The sequence below is a fragment of the Centropristis striata genome, chromosome 16, assembly GCF_030273125.1.
Source record: "Centropristis striata isolate RG_2023a ecotype Rhode Island chromosome 16, C.striata_1.0, whole genome shotgun sequence".
NCBI classification, from domain to species: Eukaryota; Metazoa; Chordata; class Actinopteri; order Perciformes; family Serranidae; genus Centropristis; species Centropristis striata.
Window position 1 is genome coordinate 8725500 of NC_081532.1, and position 15526 is coordinate 8741025.

The 15526-nt window shown below is 38.7% G+C and overlaps 1 protein-coding gene across 1 annotated transcript; it reads left to right on the forward strand.

Annotated features, from left to right (window-relative positions):
- Positions 1–6869: 6869 nt before the first annotated feature.
- akap12a (A kinase (PRKA) anchor protein 12a) lies at positions 6870–15525 on the forward strand. The gene is made up of 4 exons (XM_059353515.1): positions 6870–6993; positions 9622–9721; positions 9859–15263; positions 15382–15525. The coding sequence occupies exons 1-4, from the start codon at positions 6898–6900 to the stop codon at positions 15523–15525; spliced, it is 5745 nt and encodes a 1914-aa protein (XP_059209498.1). The 5' UTR covers positions 6870–6897.
- The last annotated feature ends 1 nt before the right edge of the window (position 15526 follows it).

The following is a 15526-nucleotide window of genomic DNA, read 5'->3' on the forward strand; positions in this document are numbered from 1 at the left end:
TTTGTTTTTTTAATGTCTTTTTATGTCAAAGAACACATAAGGGAATGAAGGGTTGTGAAACTTGTTAGGCCAAGACCTTAAAAAAGAAAATATGTGAGATAACATCAAGGACAGAAGTCACCACATGCTGACAGTGGACACCGAAAAAAAGAAAGGAAGTATTTCAGATATGTTATCTCCTTAAAGGGTGGGACTGAATTCTTCATATGTGCAACAACTTTGCAGACTTTTGCCACTTGTACTGTCAATAATCTCACAATGTTTCCTTTCGGTTTCATGAGCTCTAACCTCACCAAAGGCTCGTTCTCATACTGCACACGGTGAAACCCCCAACCCCAAGTGTGATTACAAGTCATGCAGCCAGAAAAAGAAGTTTATTTCAGGAAAATGGATGTGTCAGTTGATGCGTAGGAAGCATTGCGATATATAGTCATTTCCACAGGCAGCGGTGGTTTGTATATGATTAGTAATTTCCACCGGCCTCCATGAGTTTGAGTCACACTGGCTTTGTTTCTAACAGGGGATTTTTATTTTGCAAAGCTGATGTGTCACTGAGCTCCTCCAGAGTGATGCTTTATTATGACGGGAAAAAGAAAGCATCAGTGAGGCTAAAATAACCTCCAAAACCAGAATAAGAGTCAGTATTGAGCTTTTATTGATCCTGTCCCACATGTTCCACCACTGACAACTTTAAATCAACTTTTAAAATCCTCTTTTAAAATTCTCTTTTCTTACTTGCTTTCAGTTCATACTGAGGCTGCCCCATGACTTTTGACAAACACGTCCTCTTACTGCTCTGAATCTGTTGTTGATTTTATTCTATTCCCAGTTTTAGCACTTCAGTTAGTTAGTTGTTTCTTCATTTTATTTTGATCTGTGAGTTGTTTTGTTTTCACCTTTTATTTCTTTAATTTTAATTATACCTAGTTACATAAAGTGAGTTTTTCAAATTAACATGGCTAATTTTGGTAGTTAGTAGTTAGTTGGACACATTCTCATTTGATTTGGTTCCATAAAACAAATTCAACTAGTTTCCCAGCATAAATGACCACTGTAATTGAGCTCAAACTATGTTAAAAAAAACTGAATTAGAAGTGAATTAGTGTCAATGCGACTAATAGAAAAAATCTGGATTATTTGGTAAATTCACTTCTTATCTAGCTCAAGTGGAAAGTTGCTTGAATTAACTTCTGTTGTTCTTAAAGGTGCTATAAAAACATAACTGACTTGACAGTATAACACAAGGTGAAATGTCAACCTTCTATATTATTTTAATCCCTCTCCTTTGGGAATCACATCAACACTTCAGAGTTTTACCTGGTTACTACAGATATACATTTGTTGTTTACTTCTCAAGCCAAAACATTAAACCAAGTTAATGTTCTTTGTTCGATCACAAATTCAGATAATCTGAATGTCTTTATTGTGAACTTGAAAACTGAGTATTTACTGTATTTTGTCCAGCAGATGTCAGTAGCACAGCAGTTCTTTTTGCGACATGTGAGTCATAAATCTTACTAAAGGAGATGATCATCCAAAAACTTTATTCTATGTATTAGTTTAGCTTAACAAAGTCTGCGTAACAAGGTTATACAGGAGGAAATGTCATCACATGGTGATTAAGAAATAATGCTTTGCTTGTGTTTGTATTATAGACACAGGTGGTAGTGTAACAGGTTAAAACAATAAAAGCTTGAAAGCCATTTTCAGTTCAATTCAAATGCACTAACATGCAGAGAAAGAAAGAAAAAACTGTTTATTAAGACACAAACACTTGTAAAAAAAAATCTATCAATGTTCATGTAAAATAAGTACCTACAGACTGTACAGTTTTCTGATCCATTGCCATTTATTTTATTTACTAACACTATTATTAATATCCTCATTTTGTCAGTCATTCATAAAGAACTTTGAAGTGCATTTGATTTATTCCAAAGGTGCTATATAAATCAAAGTTTATTCGACTGATTGAACCTGTTCTTCTATTTGAATTACACTGACAACAATGTCAAACTATTTTTCATTAGTTTTGACACTTTTTATTCCCTGCAAACTTCCCTCTTTAAAAACAGAATGTGATTTCCGGTACCAAACACACAAAAATACATTACAGTACAAGCTGGAAGTTTGTGTTTAAATCTAGTTATGTGTTCTTGGTCAGCTGGTTCTGATTTGAGCAGCATGTTATTTATCAATAAACTGTGCCGCAGGAGTTTCAGATGTAGACTTGCATGTTCAATCAGGAAATGGACATGTCATAAGATGAAATCTAATTTTAGTCTTGTTTCAGAGGTCCAGAACCAGCAGACTGAGGTCCAGCAACACTGGGACACAGTTCATTCTCAAAGTGCCAAGAAGGCTTTCTTAATGAAGGATTGTAAATCTGCTGAACATGAGAACAAAGCTCTATGTTGTGCATTTGGGAACTTTAAAGTACCACATTTTCTTGCCGGATATCCCCCCACCATGTTACCATTCACTGATTCTTTTCTGGAGCGAAAAGCTTTATTCTGCACTGCATGCAACCAGAAAATCAAATGACATGACCAGGGTAAAGTGGGTCAGAAGAGCAATATGTCTTATCACACTTCTCGCCTTTTCCCACATGATCAAAGTATGACTCTTCTTCCCTCTATCACACTGATTTATTACAAATTTAGTTGATTCTGAAGTACACAACAACAAATTAATCAATTGATATATCTCACTGATGTTACTTTAACAATTAAAGCAATTCATTGATTCGGCAGCTGTCATCTCTGGTTTGAAGATCATTATCTCTGTAACAGAGCATGATTAATGCTGCATTTAAGTGGTGTTGAAAGAATTGGAAAAATGACTTATCAACTTGGAAAATCCCCCTCAAGTCCCAACAACAACTCGTAAAAAATGGCAAAAAACGTAATGCCACTAAACTTAAAAAAAGCCAATATTGGAAAAATGTTCATATTTAGAACATTAAAATATTTTGCAGAGATAAAAGAGAAAAGAAAAAAGAACACAGGATAACATTTCATTTTTACAATTAACACTTGAAATTATGAAGGCACTTCTAAATGAAAAGGTACAAAATGTAAACTGTACTTTGGTGCTTAATTTTTACCTCCTAATCTTAAGATTTGATGAAACGTATTGTTTATAAACTTACCCGAAACACTGACAATCTTGGGTAGGTAATAATGAGAATAAATATGAAACAAATTTAAATCTTAAAAAACAAAAAAAAAAAAAAAAAACAGGTTTGAATTGAGATCACAGGCCTTCATCAGGGCAAATCAAAAATGTTTATTAATTCACAAATTACATGCCCATTTTTGCTCATATGTAATTTGTGAAATGGTAATACATTTTCACCATTAGCTGATGTAGAGTGTAGACCATGTAGAGTGACTTGGGTTAGTTTCAAAAAGTTATTTATTAGTATTAATCCTAATTAAAACGCAGGTAAGGCAGCATTTTAGTAGTTTTTCTACTGTCTGGGAAATATAAAGCTTCAAACTATTTCAGCATGTTCTGACAGCAGCAGCGGCTGTAAACATGTTGTTTAAAAGCTCTGAGCAGTAAAATAGAGCACATCCTCTTTGCAGCGTCCACGTTCCCAACTCGGGACGATCCGAGGAGCACATGAATGCACCATAATCTAATTTGTAATGCTTTCTTGGTTATCTGTTGAAACAAATCAATTTTGCTCCCAAACACAAACTGTACAAACAAGTGCAAAAACAGAGATAACGAAGCACCAAGATATCACAACGCTACTGACTGAATGTTTTCTGTTCCAGCTTTAAGTGCAGAGCCAGGGATTTTAGCAAAGCATAAAAAAAGAGTCGTTAATCAGGGTTGAATGTCAGCCGTGCACGTACATTTGATACCCTTGACCAGGTGCAAAAAAGAAAAAGGGACATGCACACACTTGCAGACTGATCCCTGCCAATATCTTATTTCATTATATTGCATCAGGTCTCAGGAGGTAGCTTACTGTAATAACTGAAGAAAACATCAGCTGTTTCCTGTTACCCAAAGTTGTGACTCTAATTAGTTCAACTTATTGGCTTCAGACTGAGGTTAGCATAACAGCACCAGTGTCTCGGAGCATCTGACCAAATTAACATGAATGTCTGTCATGAGATTGGAGATGTTTCTCTGCTCCGACATTTCCCAAGGTCTCACTTTGTTCAAAACAAGAGTGACACATCAGTCCTGCTGGGTTAACCTGTCCTGTGAGGTATTTATATATATTTAAATGTTTAGTTGACTTTGGGTATAAAGCTGGGCAGTGATTCAAATATATATTCGGGGGGGACATAACCCAAACATGATCAAAATGTGCCCCCTGAATATTGATTGCAATTATTTGTTACTTGCTATAAAGGGCAACCACACAAGAACTTTCAAATTAGCAACTGTAATCATTAATAAACAGATGAGATTATTTTAATTAATGCTTAATAATGTTTGTAGTCTCAAAGTGTCCTTCAGTACTTAGGTTTTTATTTTAATTGCATGCTTTTTATGTGAGGTTTCTTTTATTCATTTTTTCCTTTTTGTAAAGCACTTTTTGAATCTTATTTCTGTGAAAGATGCTATACTAAATTAACTTATTATTATAATTACAGCATTTGGTTTATCCAAGTGGTGTTGCCATACCCCAGCAGAAGGTGTTGCACAGCAGATCCATACAATCAATGTTAAAAACCATACTGTCTCTGTATAAAAGACAGGGCAGGATTAAGTATTAGCCCTCATATAAACATTTTGTCGACCTTGTCCTCCCGGGCTTTGGTTTAACTGCTTATAAAGTATAAACAATTAACTGCAATTCTGTGTTACACCTGCTTGGCCAACTTTATTCCAACTCCTCACTACAAGATTTACAATTTTTATTTAAATCTATATGTTCAACAGGTCTATCTTTGGTCAACTGAAGTTCTATGTCTTGTTTTTGAATAAATAATAAAGTTATGAGCTCCCTAGTACAACCTAGGTTAGTCTCTGCTGCTGTTTGTGTGTGGTGTCTGAAAGCTCTGGTAGTTAAATACAATTTAAAAGATTATAAAATAAAATAAAACAATATACGTATATGTGTGTGTGTGTGTGTGTGTGTGTGTGTGTGTGTGTGTGTGTGTGTGTGTATGTGTGCAATCAAAGATCAAAAGCAAGACCAAAAACTATGTTCTTTAAATAAAATTAATAATAATATAAGAGATAGAATAAACTATGGTAAAAATGTTATAAAAATAAGTAAGTGCCCGAAACCTTCTGATGATTTCTGTACAGAGAAGAGTTTCCATCATTACCACAGATTAATAAATAATGGTGCTTTTCAAGGCTTCAAATATTATGTTTTATTATATAATATATAACTTCTTTGGATTTAGAAATATTCAACTAAAGTTAACAGATTTCATATATATGAATTTTGCCACCACATTGTAATATGGCATCCTTTATAAGTGCTGAAAAACAACAAGGTGCACTGTTGTCTGTGCACCTTGTTCACAGAGAGGACCACTGATGTCCCAGCTGCAGTTACGTAAGCACATTAATCGGTGAGGTGATGACTTATTCCCATGAGACTGGCTGATCCTGATAAAGATCCGGCAGTATCATCAACAACCAGTTTTCCCTGTCATGAGCTTACACGACAGGCCGTGTAATGAAATTTGCTGCTCCATTTGTCAGATTAAATGTAAACCTCCAACGATAAAGAGTTCCTGTCGAGGTTAGACACTGGTCAATACCCCCCTCAAATCAAAATTTCAGTAGTTGAGAAAGCACATTTTAATATACTCACAAAGTTAATATACATTACAATTTGAATAAATTATCTGCAGTAGCGGAAAAATCCACTGAAAAAGGGACACAAGATACATGATTGTTGGTTGAAATCTGGATGAAGGATGTTATATTTTATTTTATTAATTAATTTTATTTTAATTTTTCAGTTTCCCCCCCTGAGGGATTGCCCCCTTATTGTGGTCGGGGGGTTGAGTGCCTCAGTGACGTTAAGAGCTAAACCAGCAGGAGCTTAGTCTTCAGGTGGGACACCTGGACAGGTCTGAAGGTAGAGGCCTGACAAAGTGTAATCCACTTCTCCAGGTTGGGGTTGGACACATAGACCCCTTTAAATGAAGAAAGCATTGTTACTATAAGCATAGAAAAAAAAGTGCTGGAGCATGATGTGTACACATGATGCTCCCTTCACATTTCTGACTGGCCCCTCATATATGCCTGCCTAGAACCGGTCCTGCTTGATGGTCAAGTTTTGTTTTTGTTTTTTGGATGCAACATTCCCAGTTTCCTAAATTACCTAAATGTGTCTTCTTAAAACAAATGCTCAAAATATTTAATAAAAAGCTGCTTTAAAGCAAGAGATGTGGTTTTTTTTTTTGTTTTTGTTTTTTTGCAGTCTAGCCCTTTAAAAAAGTATTTGCATCCACCTTAGAAACAAGTCATCTGATGCAGCTGCATTTTATTTCCAATGAAATTACCTTTAAGAATATTTCACATACTTCATATTTCACCGTGCTGTGATCTCACGCACATACATGCACAGAGGTGAGTGGGTGCAGGTCCAGGCTTGTTGCTCGGACATTTGCTTCCATCAGCCGAGGACGCGCTTTTCTCTGCAGTTTTTTTTTTTTTTTTTTTGATGCAGCGAGAGGGAGGCGTGCCGAGCCGGGCCGGGCCGGGCCGGACCAGGCTCGGCTCATAGGCTTCATGTGATCCTGCAGGGAGGTGTCTGGCTAAAAGAGTTTTTCCAACACCCAGGCTGCCGCATTTGAGAGCTCCCCCTCTCTCTTTACGGAGCTACCGGATTGCCGTTTTTTTTTGTCGTTGCACATTTGGGATATTTGTGCGGCTCATTCCGGACAGTGACGCGCTGCAGATCCGATAATGGGAGACGCTCAGTCTGCGCAACGGGAGGACAAGAAGGATGCTGAGGAGGAGAGCGGAAAAGTGGATGATGCTCAGCAGAATATTGAAGACAAGGTATTTTATTATTTCCCACAGATCCAGACTGCTGACACACTGCAGATAATTCACATCACATCCACACAAAAACTTATCTCTAGTGATTTTCCCTCTTTATTAAGGATTTCCACTAACTGCAGCAACACATAATTTGGTATAAAATCAGTCAGTGTTTGTGGTGTCATAAAAATGCTGAGGCTGGAATTTGTTGTTGTTGTCCGGACAGTGCAGGTGCTGCTTGCCAACACATCCATTAACCCTTATTCCATTTGAATGGATATCACTGACACATTCACCTTTATTAAGGTGCAGTATGAAGCTATTACTACCCTTTTCTTACTAAAAGTTGCTTCATATGTGTGCTAGTTGTCTCATTTTGTCAAAGGTTAGTAACTGAAAATGCCTCCTTGGTTGTTGACTTTGGTAGTTGAACAGTTTGATAGGAGTTGTTAGTGCCCTTGTGAAGACACTGTTTTCACCATTTCATTGATGCAGCAGAGGTTTGCATTTACAGTACATGGAGGGAAACAACGAGAGGGAATAATGACCTTTCATTCCCATCGGAACCTGAGTAAAGCCCAGGAGAGAGATGGAATTTCCCCGTTGCTGCACTCAGCAGAAGGCAACATCGATTACTTGTGTACAACATGATCAGTGGGTCTTGCAGAGCAGGAAGTCAATTAGACAGCATTATACTGTGAGAATGAAAATAGCTTCTGAGCCGCAATGATTGGATTGTGTTGGTTTAATGGAACTTTCTGCGTGACTTGGGGCATAACATGATTAGGATGGAATAAGGCGTGAATTATGTCCCTGTCGCAAGAAATCAAAGTCAAATGACTTAAGTTGAATGCCAGGTTACCTTAAGTTTAAATAAGTACAATATTCTGACATTTTCTTTAACAAATACATTGCAAAAATACTTGATGAGCTATTGTCTGTTAAACTTACTGGCACTCTTGTTTGCAGTCATTTCAAGTCCCCAAGTATGGCTGCATTTCCTAAAATTCAACTGCTTTTTATATTTTAAGTAAGGTCCATTTAGGGGAAACACTGGAGGAAAAAGCAGTCAGTTTTCAGATTTTGGGCTATTTTGCATTCATTAAATGTCTTCTTTCAGACTAGTGGAAGTAAACTATCCAAAATACACATTAAGGTGTTTATTTTACTACATTTTGTCTGTTTGCATCTGTAGATTTCTCCTAAATTCACCAAAAATGGCCTTAATGTTGGATAATGTTTCTGAAATATTTTTGAAAACTTTTAATACAAAAAAAAAAAAGATAATAAGAGAAGAAGTCTACTGAAGTAATCTACTAAGAAAAATCTGTGGTGACATCTAAATGTTTCTTAATCTCAGTTTAATTTTTTTCCTCACTCTGATCCAGAAAACTTTTTCAAAGTTTTATTGCTATCTATGTTCTGAAGGTTTTGATAGAAAGGTTTGTTCGTATATCATTCAAAACATGATTTATGGAAAAAAATGTATTCCAAAAGACATTTTTAAAGGCTGTTAACAGTATATTCTGATTTATGGAGGGATAAAAGATATATCCTAAATTCCCTCTGTAAAAACTTTTGATTCTATATGTCAAGAAAATAAAAAAGAATTTGAACACGGATTTCTGTTTCTGAAGTGTATGCAAATTAGCACATACTGATACATGATTAACTAAATTAGTTAAACTGTTTATATATTCACCTGTGGTGTCTCCAGTTAAGGGGCAGTCAATCATTTTGATTTAGCGTGAAAACAAAGCCATGCCTGTTCACAGTCCTTACAGGCTAGATGTATGCGATGTGAACTTTTGACTGGAAAATCAGCTTGCAGTCATCCATAATCATATTATAGACCTTGGTCTAAGGGTATATAGCTGTTTCAGTTGAGGCACATATGCACATGTATGTATTGTTGTTGTCTGTACAATTTATAGGGAAGTAAAAACTAGTTCTTGAGTCAGTCAGAACATTTAACTTAAGCTACATTAAAACAAACACAAAAAGAAATGCTAGCTTTAATGGTGGCTTTAGCTGAGTCATCGAAAAATATCCCAAACAAAGAGTGTGCATTACTGCTATATAGGTATCATGATGTGGCAAAAAGCTTTGGCTGGAATGAATCTACTGTATCAATGTCCAAACAAGTCTTAGTAGATAAAAGCGTGTGCCATATGACCCTAACAGCTGTTTGTATAATTGTTTATTATTGTATTTCTCCACACTAGCTGAAGAACACGTTCCCTTTCCCTTTCCAGTACTCAGACGTTCCTGACTAATCTGGCTCATGGATTTGAGATTTGGACTATTAGGGTTGTTTAACTGTAAGACACCCACCCAACAGGGCTGTGCTGTGTTGTTTGTATCCAAAATAGGACTTTGGAGCTCCAGTTAATCAAAGATTAAAATTGTTTCATGGACGTGCACATTCTGATGGATTTGTTTTATTGTTCTCTAGCTAAAAGCATGCAAGAAAATGGATGATGGTCGACATTTCTTTGAACTGAATCCAGTGCTTGTGAAATTACTATTACAAACCTAAAAGTTGACTGCTAAAATCTGTTTGATTATCTAGTTTTAATACAATTTTATCTTTGCCACAAGAGTTAAGAAACATTGTCCACGCTGTGTTTTTTTGCTTGGTTTCAGCCTCTCACAAACAATGGGCTGATCTCTGAGATCAATGGGAAAGCAGACGGCTCTATAGCAGAAGTTAATGGTCACTGTGAGGATGAGATGGCTGCAGAGGGTAGGTACTCTATTATTATTACTGCTTATTGACGCATATTATCGACAGACACATAACATCAAATTTCATCTATGTCATCATTATTTCACAGTTCTTGCAATCCAAGTATGATAACATTTTTTTCTTTCCTGACGTAGCTATCCTTTCACCAGACAAAGATGTTTCAGAAACAGAGAAGCCACTTAAAGAAGAAGAGACACCATTAAAACATGTTGAAATTAATGAAAAAGAATCACCCAATGAAGCTGATGCGAATGAAGATGTACCCCTGGAAATGATCGAAATGGATGCAAAGCAAAATGACATCAATGAAAGTTTTAGGAGATTTTTCGGTAACATTGGATTGAAATTGACAGTAAAGAGGGGCACAGGTGATATAGCAACAGATGCATCAAAGAGCAACAAGGAAGAGCCAAGCATACCAGAAGACGTCGAAGATACCGCAAAGGAAACAACTAGTGAAAATGCTGAACATAATACAGATGTTAATATGGCACAGGAGACATATGACAATGATTCAACAACATGTCCTACTCTGACAGACGCTACTTCAGAGGATGTTCTTGACAATGCAGAGGAGAAAACAACAGAAACCAAAGAGAAAGTTGAATCTGATAATGCAGATGCAGCAACAACGACACCTGAAGGAGAAAACGCACACCAGGATACCACACCCGAAAAAATGCCACATTCCACATCCCTGTATGGTCCTGAGGAAGAAGTGACTGAATCTCCAATTAAAAGATTTTTTACAACAGGAATCTTTTCTGGACTAAAGAAGAAAAAGAAGCCTGCAGAAGTTGAGACAACTGACAAGGAACTTAAAGAAATAGTGAAAAAGGAGGTAATGGAGACAGCAGAAGAGGCAGTACAAGATCAGGATAAAGAAGAGATTAGTCTAGGTGTTGAGGCAGCTGCAGTTGAGACAGAACATGAAATTAAAGGAGAGATCCCGGTTGCGGCATCAGCTCAGAAGACAGATGCATCCACCATAGATCCGTCAACCATTATTGCCTCTGAGCCTGAAATTCTGAATTCCCAAGAGAAGGACAAAGTTCAAGCAAGCCCTCTAAAAAGGTTGCTGTCAGGGTCTAGTTTCAAGAAAATATCGAAAAAGCCAAGAGGCAGGAAATCAAGTGATGCAAGGCTCTCCGACTCTGGAGAACATGTTTCAGATCAGCTCCTATCATCTAATGAGTCAGCTGAACATCAGAAAGAAGAAGGTCCTACACAACCCTCTGCAGAAGCAGCTGGAGAGGAGGATAGTGCATGGGTGTCCTTCAAAAAACTTCTGACTCCGAAAAAACGCATGAAGAGACCGTCCTTGGGTAATGAGGAGATGCAAATCCCCAGTTCAGTCGAAGAACCAAAACCAAGTGAAGAAGGGCAAATATCAGATCACAGCACAGAAGAAGGCAAAAAACGTAAAGACTCAACTGTTTCATGGGAAGCCGTTTTGTGTGGATCCGGAAGGAGAAGAAGTCGGAAAACGTCGGACTCTGAGGATGAAACACCTCTGATTGATAATGATATCAACAAGCAAGATGGTGGATCTAAAAATGGTGCAGAATCGGCCCTAGAAAGTTCTTGTGAGGCTGATGAAATTATAGCCTATTCTCCCAAACGAGCAGGAAGTCCTTCAGAAGGGGATGGAGGGTCAACCTGGAAATCATTGAAAAGACTTGTCACCCCAAAAAGGAAAGCCAGGGATGAAGATGAAAGCAAAGACAATGTACACTCTGACAATGAAATTACCCAAGATGAGTCTTCCTTTTCAATAAAGAAACTCTTACCAGGAAGAAAAAAGAGAAAGCCTGCCGAAAAGCAAGACCAAGTATCTTCAGATGAGGCTGATAAGGACGTAGCTTCAGGTGATGAAGACTCTGAGACACCAGCCGTGGTTCCATTGTCTGAGTTTGATACAGTTGAGACAGAGGTTCACATCCAAACACAGGCAGACATGGAAAGTCATATACCTAAGGAGGCAGATCATGAACTCCATCAAGACCTTCTTGAAAAGGTGGCTGAGCCAGTCATACCTGGTGACAGTTTGCAAACTGAAGAAAAGAAAGCCCAAGCCAATGAAGATGCTTTAGAAAATAAGACATCTACAACCCCTGCTGCAAATGAAGAACCTGATGATTCTACAGAATCAAGCAGTAAACCACAACTCAGTGACATCCCAGAAGAGGCCACTCCAGCTTCATTCACTGAGGATGCAGCTAGAGATGACACCATAGCAGAGGATCTGATAGAGATCACATCTGAGGCCATTACTGCACCAGAGCCTTTAGACACCACTCTGGCAGATGAAACTGAAATGATTTCCGCAGTTTCCCAGTTATCTTCAGAGTCTTCAAAAACATCCGGCAACACTACACCAGTACCAGCAGAATATGATGTCCAGGAAACAGATGCACTTCTGCACAAGGTTGTTGAAACCGTCTCCAAAAGCCCAAAGGCAGTTCAGGTTTGTTCAGATGAGTTACAATCAGATAGAATGACTGCCTCTGACTTGCCTCAAATACTGGAAACATTTGTAAAGGAAGAGCAAACAACTCTAGATACAATTGACATTAACACAGGTCCAAATGTTGGAGAACTGGATGCAAATAATGAACTTGCATCTACCACACAAACAGAGAGCATATCTGAGGTCAATGACTCGGTTTCCACAGAGATTATATCTGAAGTTCCTACTGAGGAGTTTGACACTGCTGAAATTGCTGCAGATGAAGTACATGAGCTTGATGTTACACATCCAGAGGAAAGTGTCAAAGAATTGGATAGTATTGATGAGAGCCTAAATCTGGTGGAATCTGAGTTAAATGTGTCTGTGTGTACAGATATATTACCTGAAGGTGACAAAATTGTCCCAGCTGAAGGTTCTTCAATTGAGGCACATCAAACTGAGACACAGCCCCCAAAATTGGACTCTCAAAAAGCAGATTCAGCTGCAACAGCAGTGGATGAAACTAAGGATGGACCGATGGAGCAAGAAGTCAAATCTCTGACAGAAAAGGAAGGTCAGATCATGGAAAATATCACTGAACAAACTCAACATCAGGAAAAAGATCAGCCACCAACAGAGGTGGCCGTACATGCCACATTAGATTCAGAGGAGGCTAGTGTTGAAAAGGACGCAATATCAGAGGACATTCCAGCAGCCAAAACAGATACATGTGAACCCAAAGAGGAAACAGCACCACCAAGTGAAGTAATTATTAAGCCAGAGAAGGAAGATGAACTAGAAACAGATGCTGCCAAACCTGTACATGTTCAAGTACCAGAAGCATCTGAAGCTGTACAAGCCTCCACATTGGATTCAGAGAAGGGCGCTGTTCAATCACCAAAAGAGGTAAAATCAGAGGACTTTCCACCCGCAGACACAGATGAACCCGAACAGACAGCAGAGTGTCTCACCGAATTCAGCGTTGAGCCGGAAAACAAAGAATCACCAGTGAATGTTCAAGAAGACACTCCAGAAGCAGAAACAATTACAGTTGAACCCAAAGCAGAGACAAAACCTCTAACTGAGGACAGCCTTGAGCCGGTGGATACTGCCAAAACTGAAAATGTTCAAGACTCAGAAGTATCAGCGGCTGTTCATGCACCCACAATAGATTCTGTGGAGGGTAGTGTTCAATCACTTGAAAAAGAGGCAATATCAGAAGACACTCCAGAAGCAAAAACAGTTACAGATGAACCTGAACAGACAGCAGAGTGTCTCACCAAAGTCAGTGTTGAGCCAGAAAACAAAGAATTACCAGTGAATGTTCAAGAAGACACTCCAGAAGCAGAAACAATTACAGTTGAACCCAAAGCGGAGACAAAACCTCTAACTGAGGACAGCCTTGAGCCGGTGGATACTGCCAAAACTGAAAATGTTCAAGACTCAGAGGTATCAGCGGCTGTTCATGCACCCACAATAGATTCTGTGGAGGGTAGTGTTCAATCACTTGAAAAAGAGGCAATATCAGAAGACACTCCAGAAGCAAAAACAGTTACAGATGAACCTGAACAGACAGCAGAGTGTCTCACCAAAGCCAGTGTTGAGCCAGAAAACAAAGAATTACCAGTGAATGTTCAAGAAGACACTCCAAAAGCAGAAACAATTACAGATGAACCCAAAGAGGAGACAAAACCTCTAACTGAGGACAACCTTGAGCCGGTGGGTACTGCCAAAACTGAACATGTTCAAGAGCCAGAAGTATTACAAACTGTACAAGCTGCCACATTAGATTTGGAGGCAGGCAGCCTTCTATCACTTGGCAAGACAGTACTATCAGAGGACATTCCAGCAGTCAAAACAGTTATAGAGGAGCCCAAACAGGAACCCGATGTTAAGGCAGAAGAACAACAAGCAGAAGCTTCTGAAACTGAACATGTTCAGGAACCAGAAGTATTAGAAGCTGTTCAAGCACCAACATCAGATTTAGAGGTGGGCAGTCTTCAATCACTTGAAAAAGAGGTTATTTCAGATGGTGTCCCAGTGGCAGAAACTGTAGCAGATGAAGCTGGAAAAGAGATAATACCTCCAACTGAAGTCAATTTGGAGCCAGTGGATACTTCCAAGGATATTCTAGCAGCAGAAACTGTTACAGAACAGCCCAAGCAGGAAACTGATGTTGAGCCAGAAGAACAACAACCAGAAGAAGCTTCCAAAACCAAACATGTTGAGGAACCAGAAGTGTTAGAAGCTTTTCAAGCACCAACAGCAGAGGTGGGCAGTCTTCAATCACTTGAAAAAGAGGTAATTTCAGAGGATGTTCCAGAGCCAGAAACAATAACAGTAAAAGATGATGCTGGAAAAGAGATGACACCTAAAACTGAAGTAAATTTGGAGCCAGTGGATGCTTCCAAGGATATTCCAGCAACAGAAATTGTCACAGAACAGCCCAAGCAGGAAACTGATGTTGAGCCAGAACAACAAAAAACAGAAGAAGCTTCCAAAACCGAACATGTTCAGGAACCAGAAGTGTTAGAGGCTGTTCAAGCACCCACGTCAGATTTAGAGGGGGGCAGTGTTCAATCACTTGAAAAAGAGGTTATTTCAGAGGATGTTCCAGTGGCAGAAACTGTAGCAGATGAAGCTGGAAAAGAGACAATACCTCCAACTGAAGTAAATTTGGAGCCAGTGGATGCTTCCAAGGATATTCCAGCAGCGGAAACTATTACAAAAGAGCCCAAATGGGGAACTAAAATTGAGCAAGAACAAAACCTACCAGTAGAAGCTGCCAAAACTGAACATGTTCAGGAACCAGAAGTTTTACCATCTGATGTTACTAAAACCAAAACTAATGAAGGGCCATCAACATGTGAGGATGTTGTTACAGAAAGTCTTGAGGGAGGTGTTGCTCAACAAATATTGTTAGAAGACATTTCCAAACCAAACGTTGACCCTGTCATTGCTTCAGTTACAGATGGAATCAAGAAAGAAGTAGTGGCACCACTGGATCAGTCTATAGAGATAAAAGAGGACCAGAAAACAGAGAGTATTCTGCAAGGTGGGATTGAGCAGGAAGACTGCGTATCTGATGCCGTAGACCAGTTACAAGCATCAACAGCAGTTTGTGTATCCTCTGTAAATGAGGAAGCAAGTATTGTGCAAGTCTTAGAGAGAGCTGTATTAGCCGAAACAACCCCAGCACCTTGTGTAGACCACGCTGAAGTTACAAATGAACCCAAACACGAAGCGAATCTCAGTGCGGTGCAAGTCAGTATTGAGGGAGAAAAAGAAACTGAATTGCCAGGCAAAGAGATACAGAATGCTGCAGAGGAGCATGCCGTCGCGATGCAAGTAGT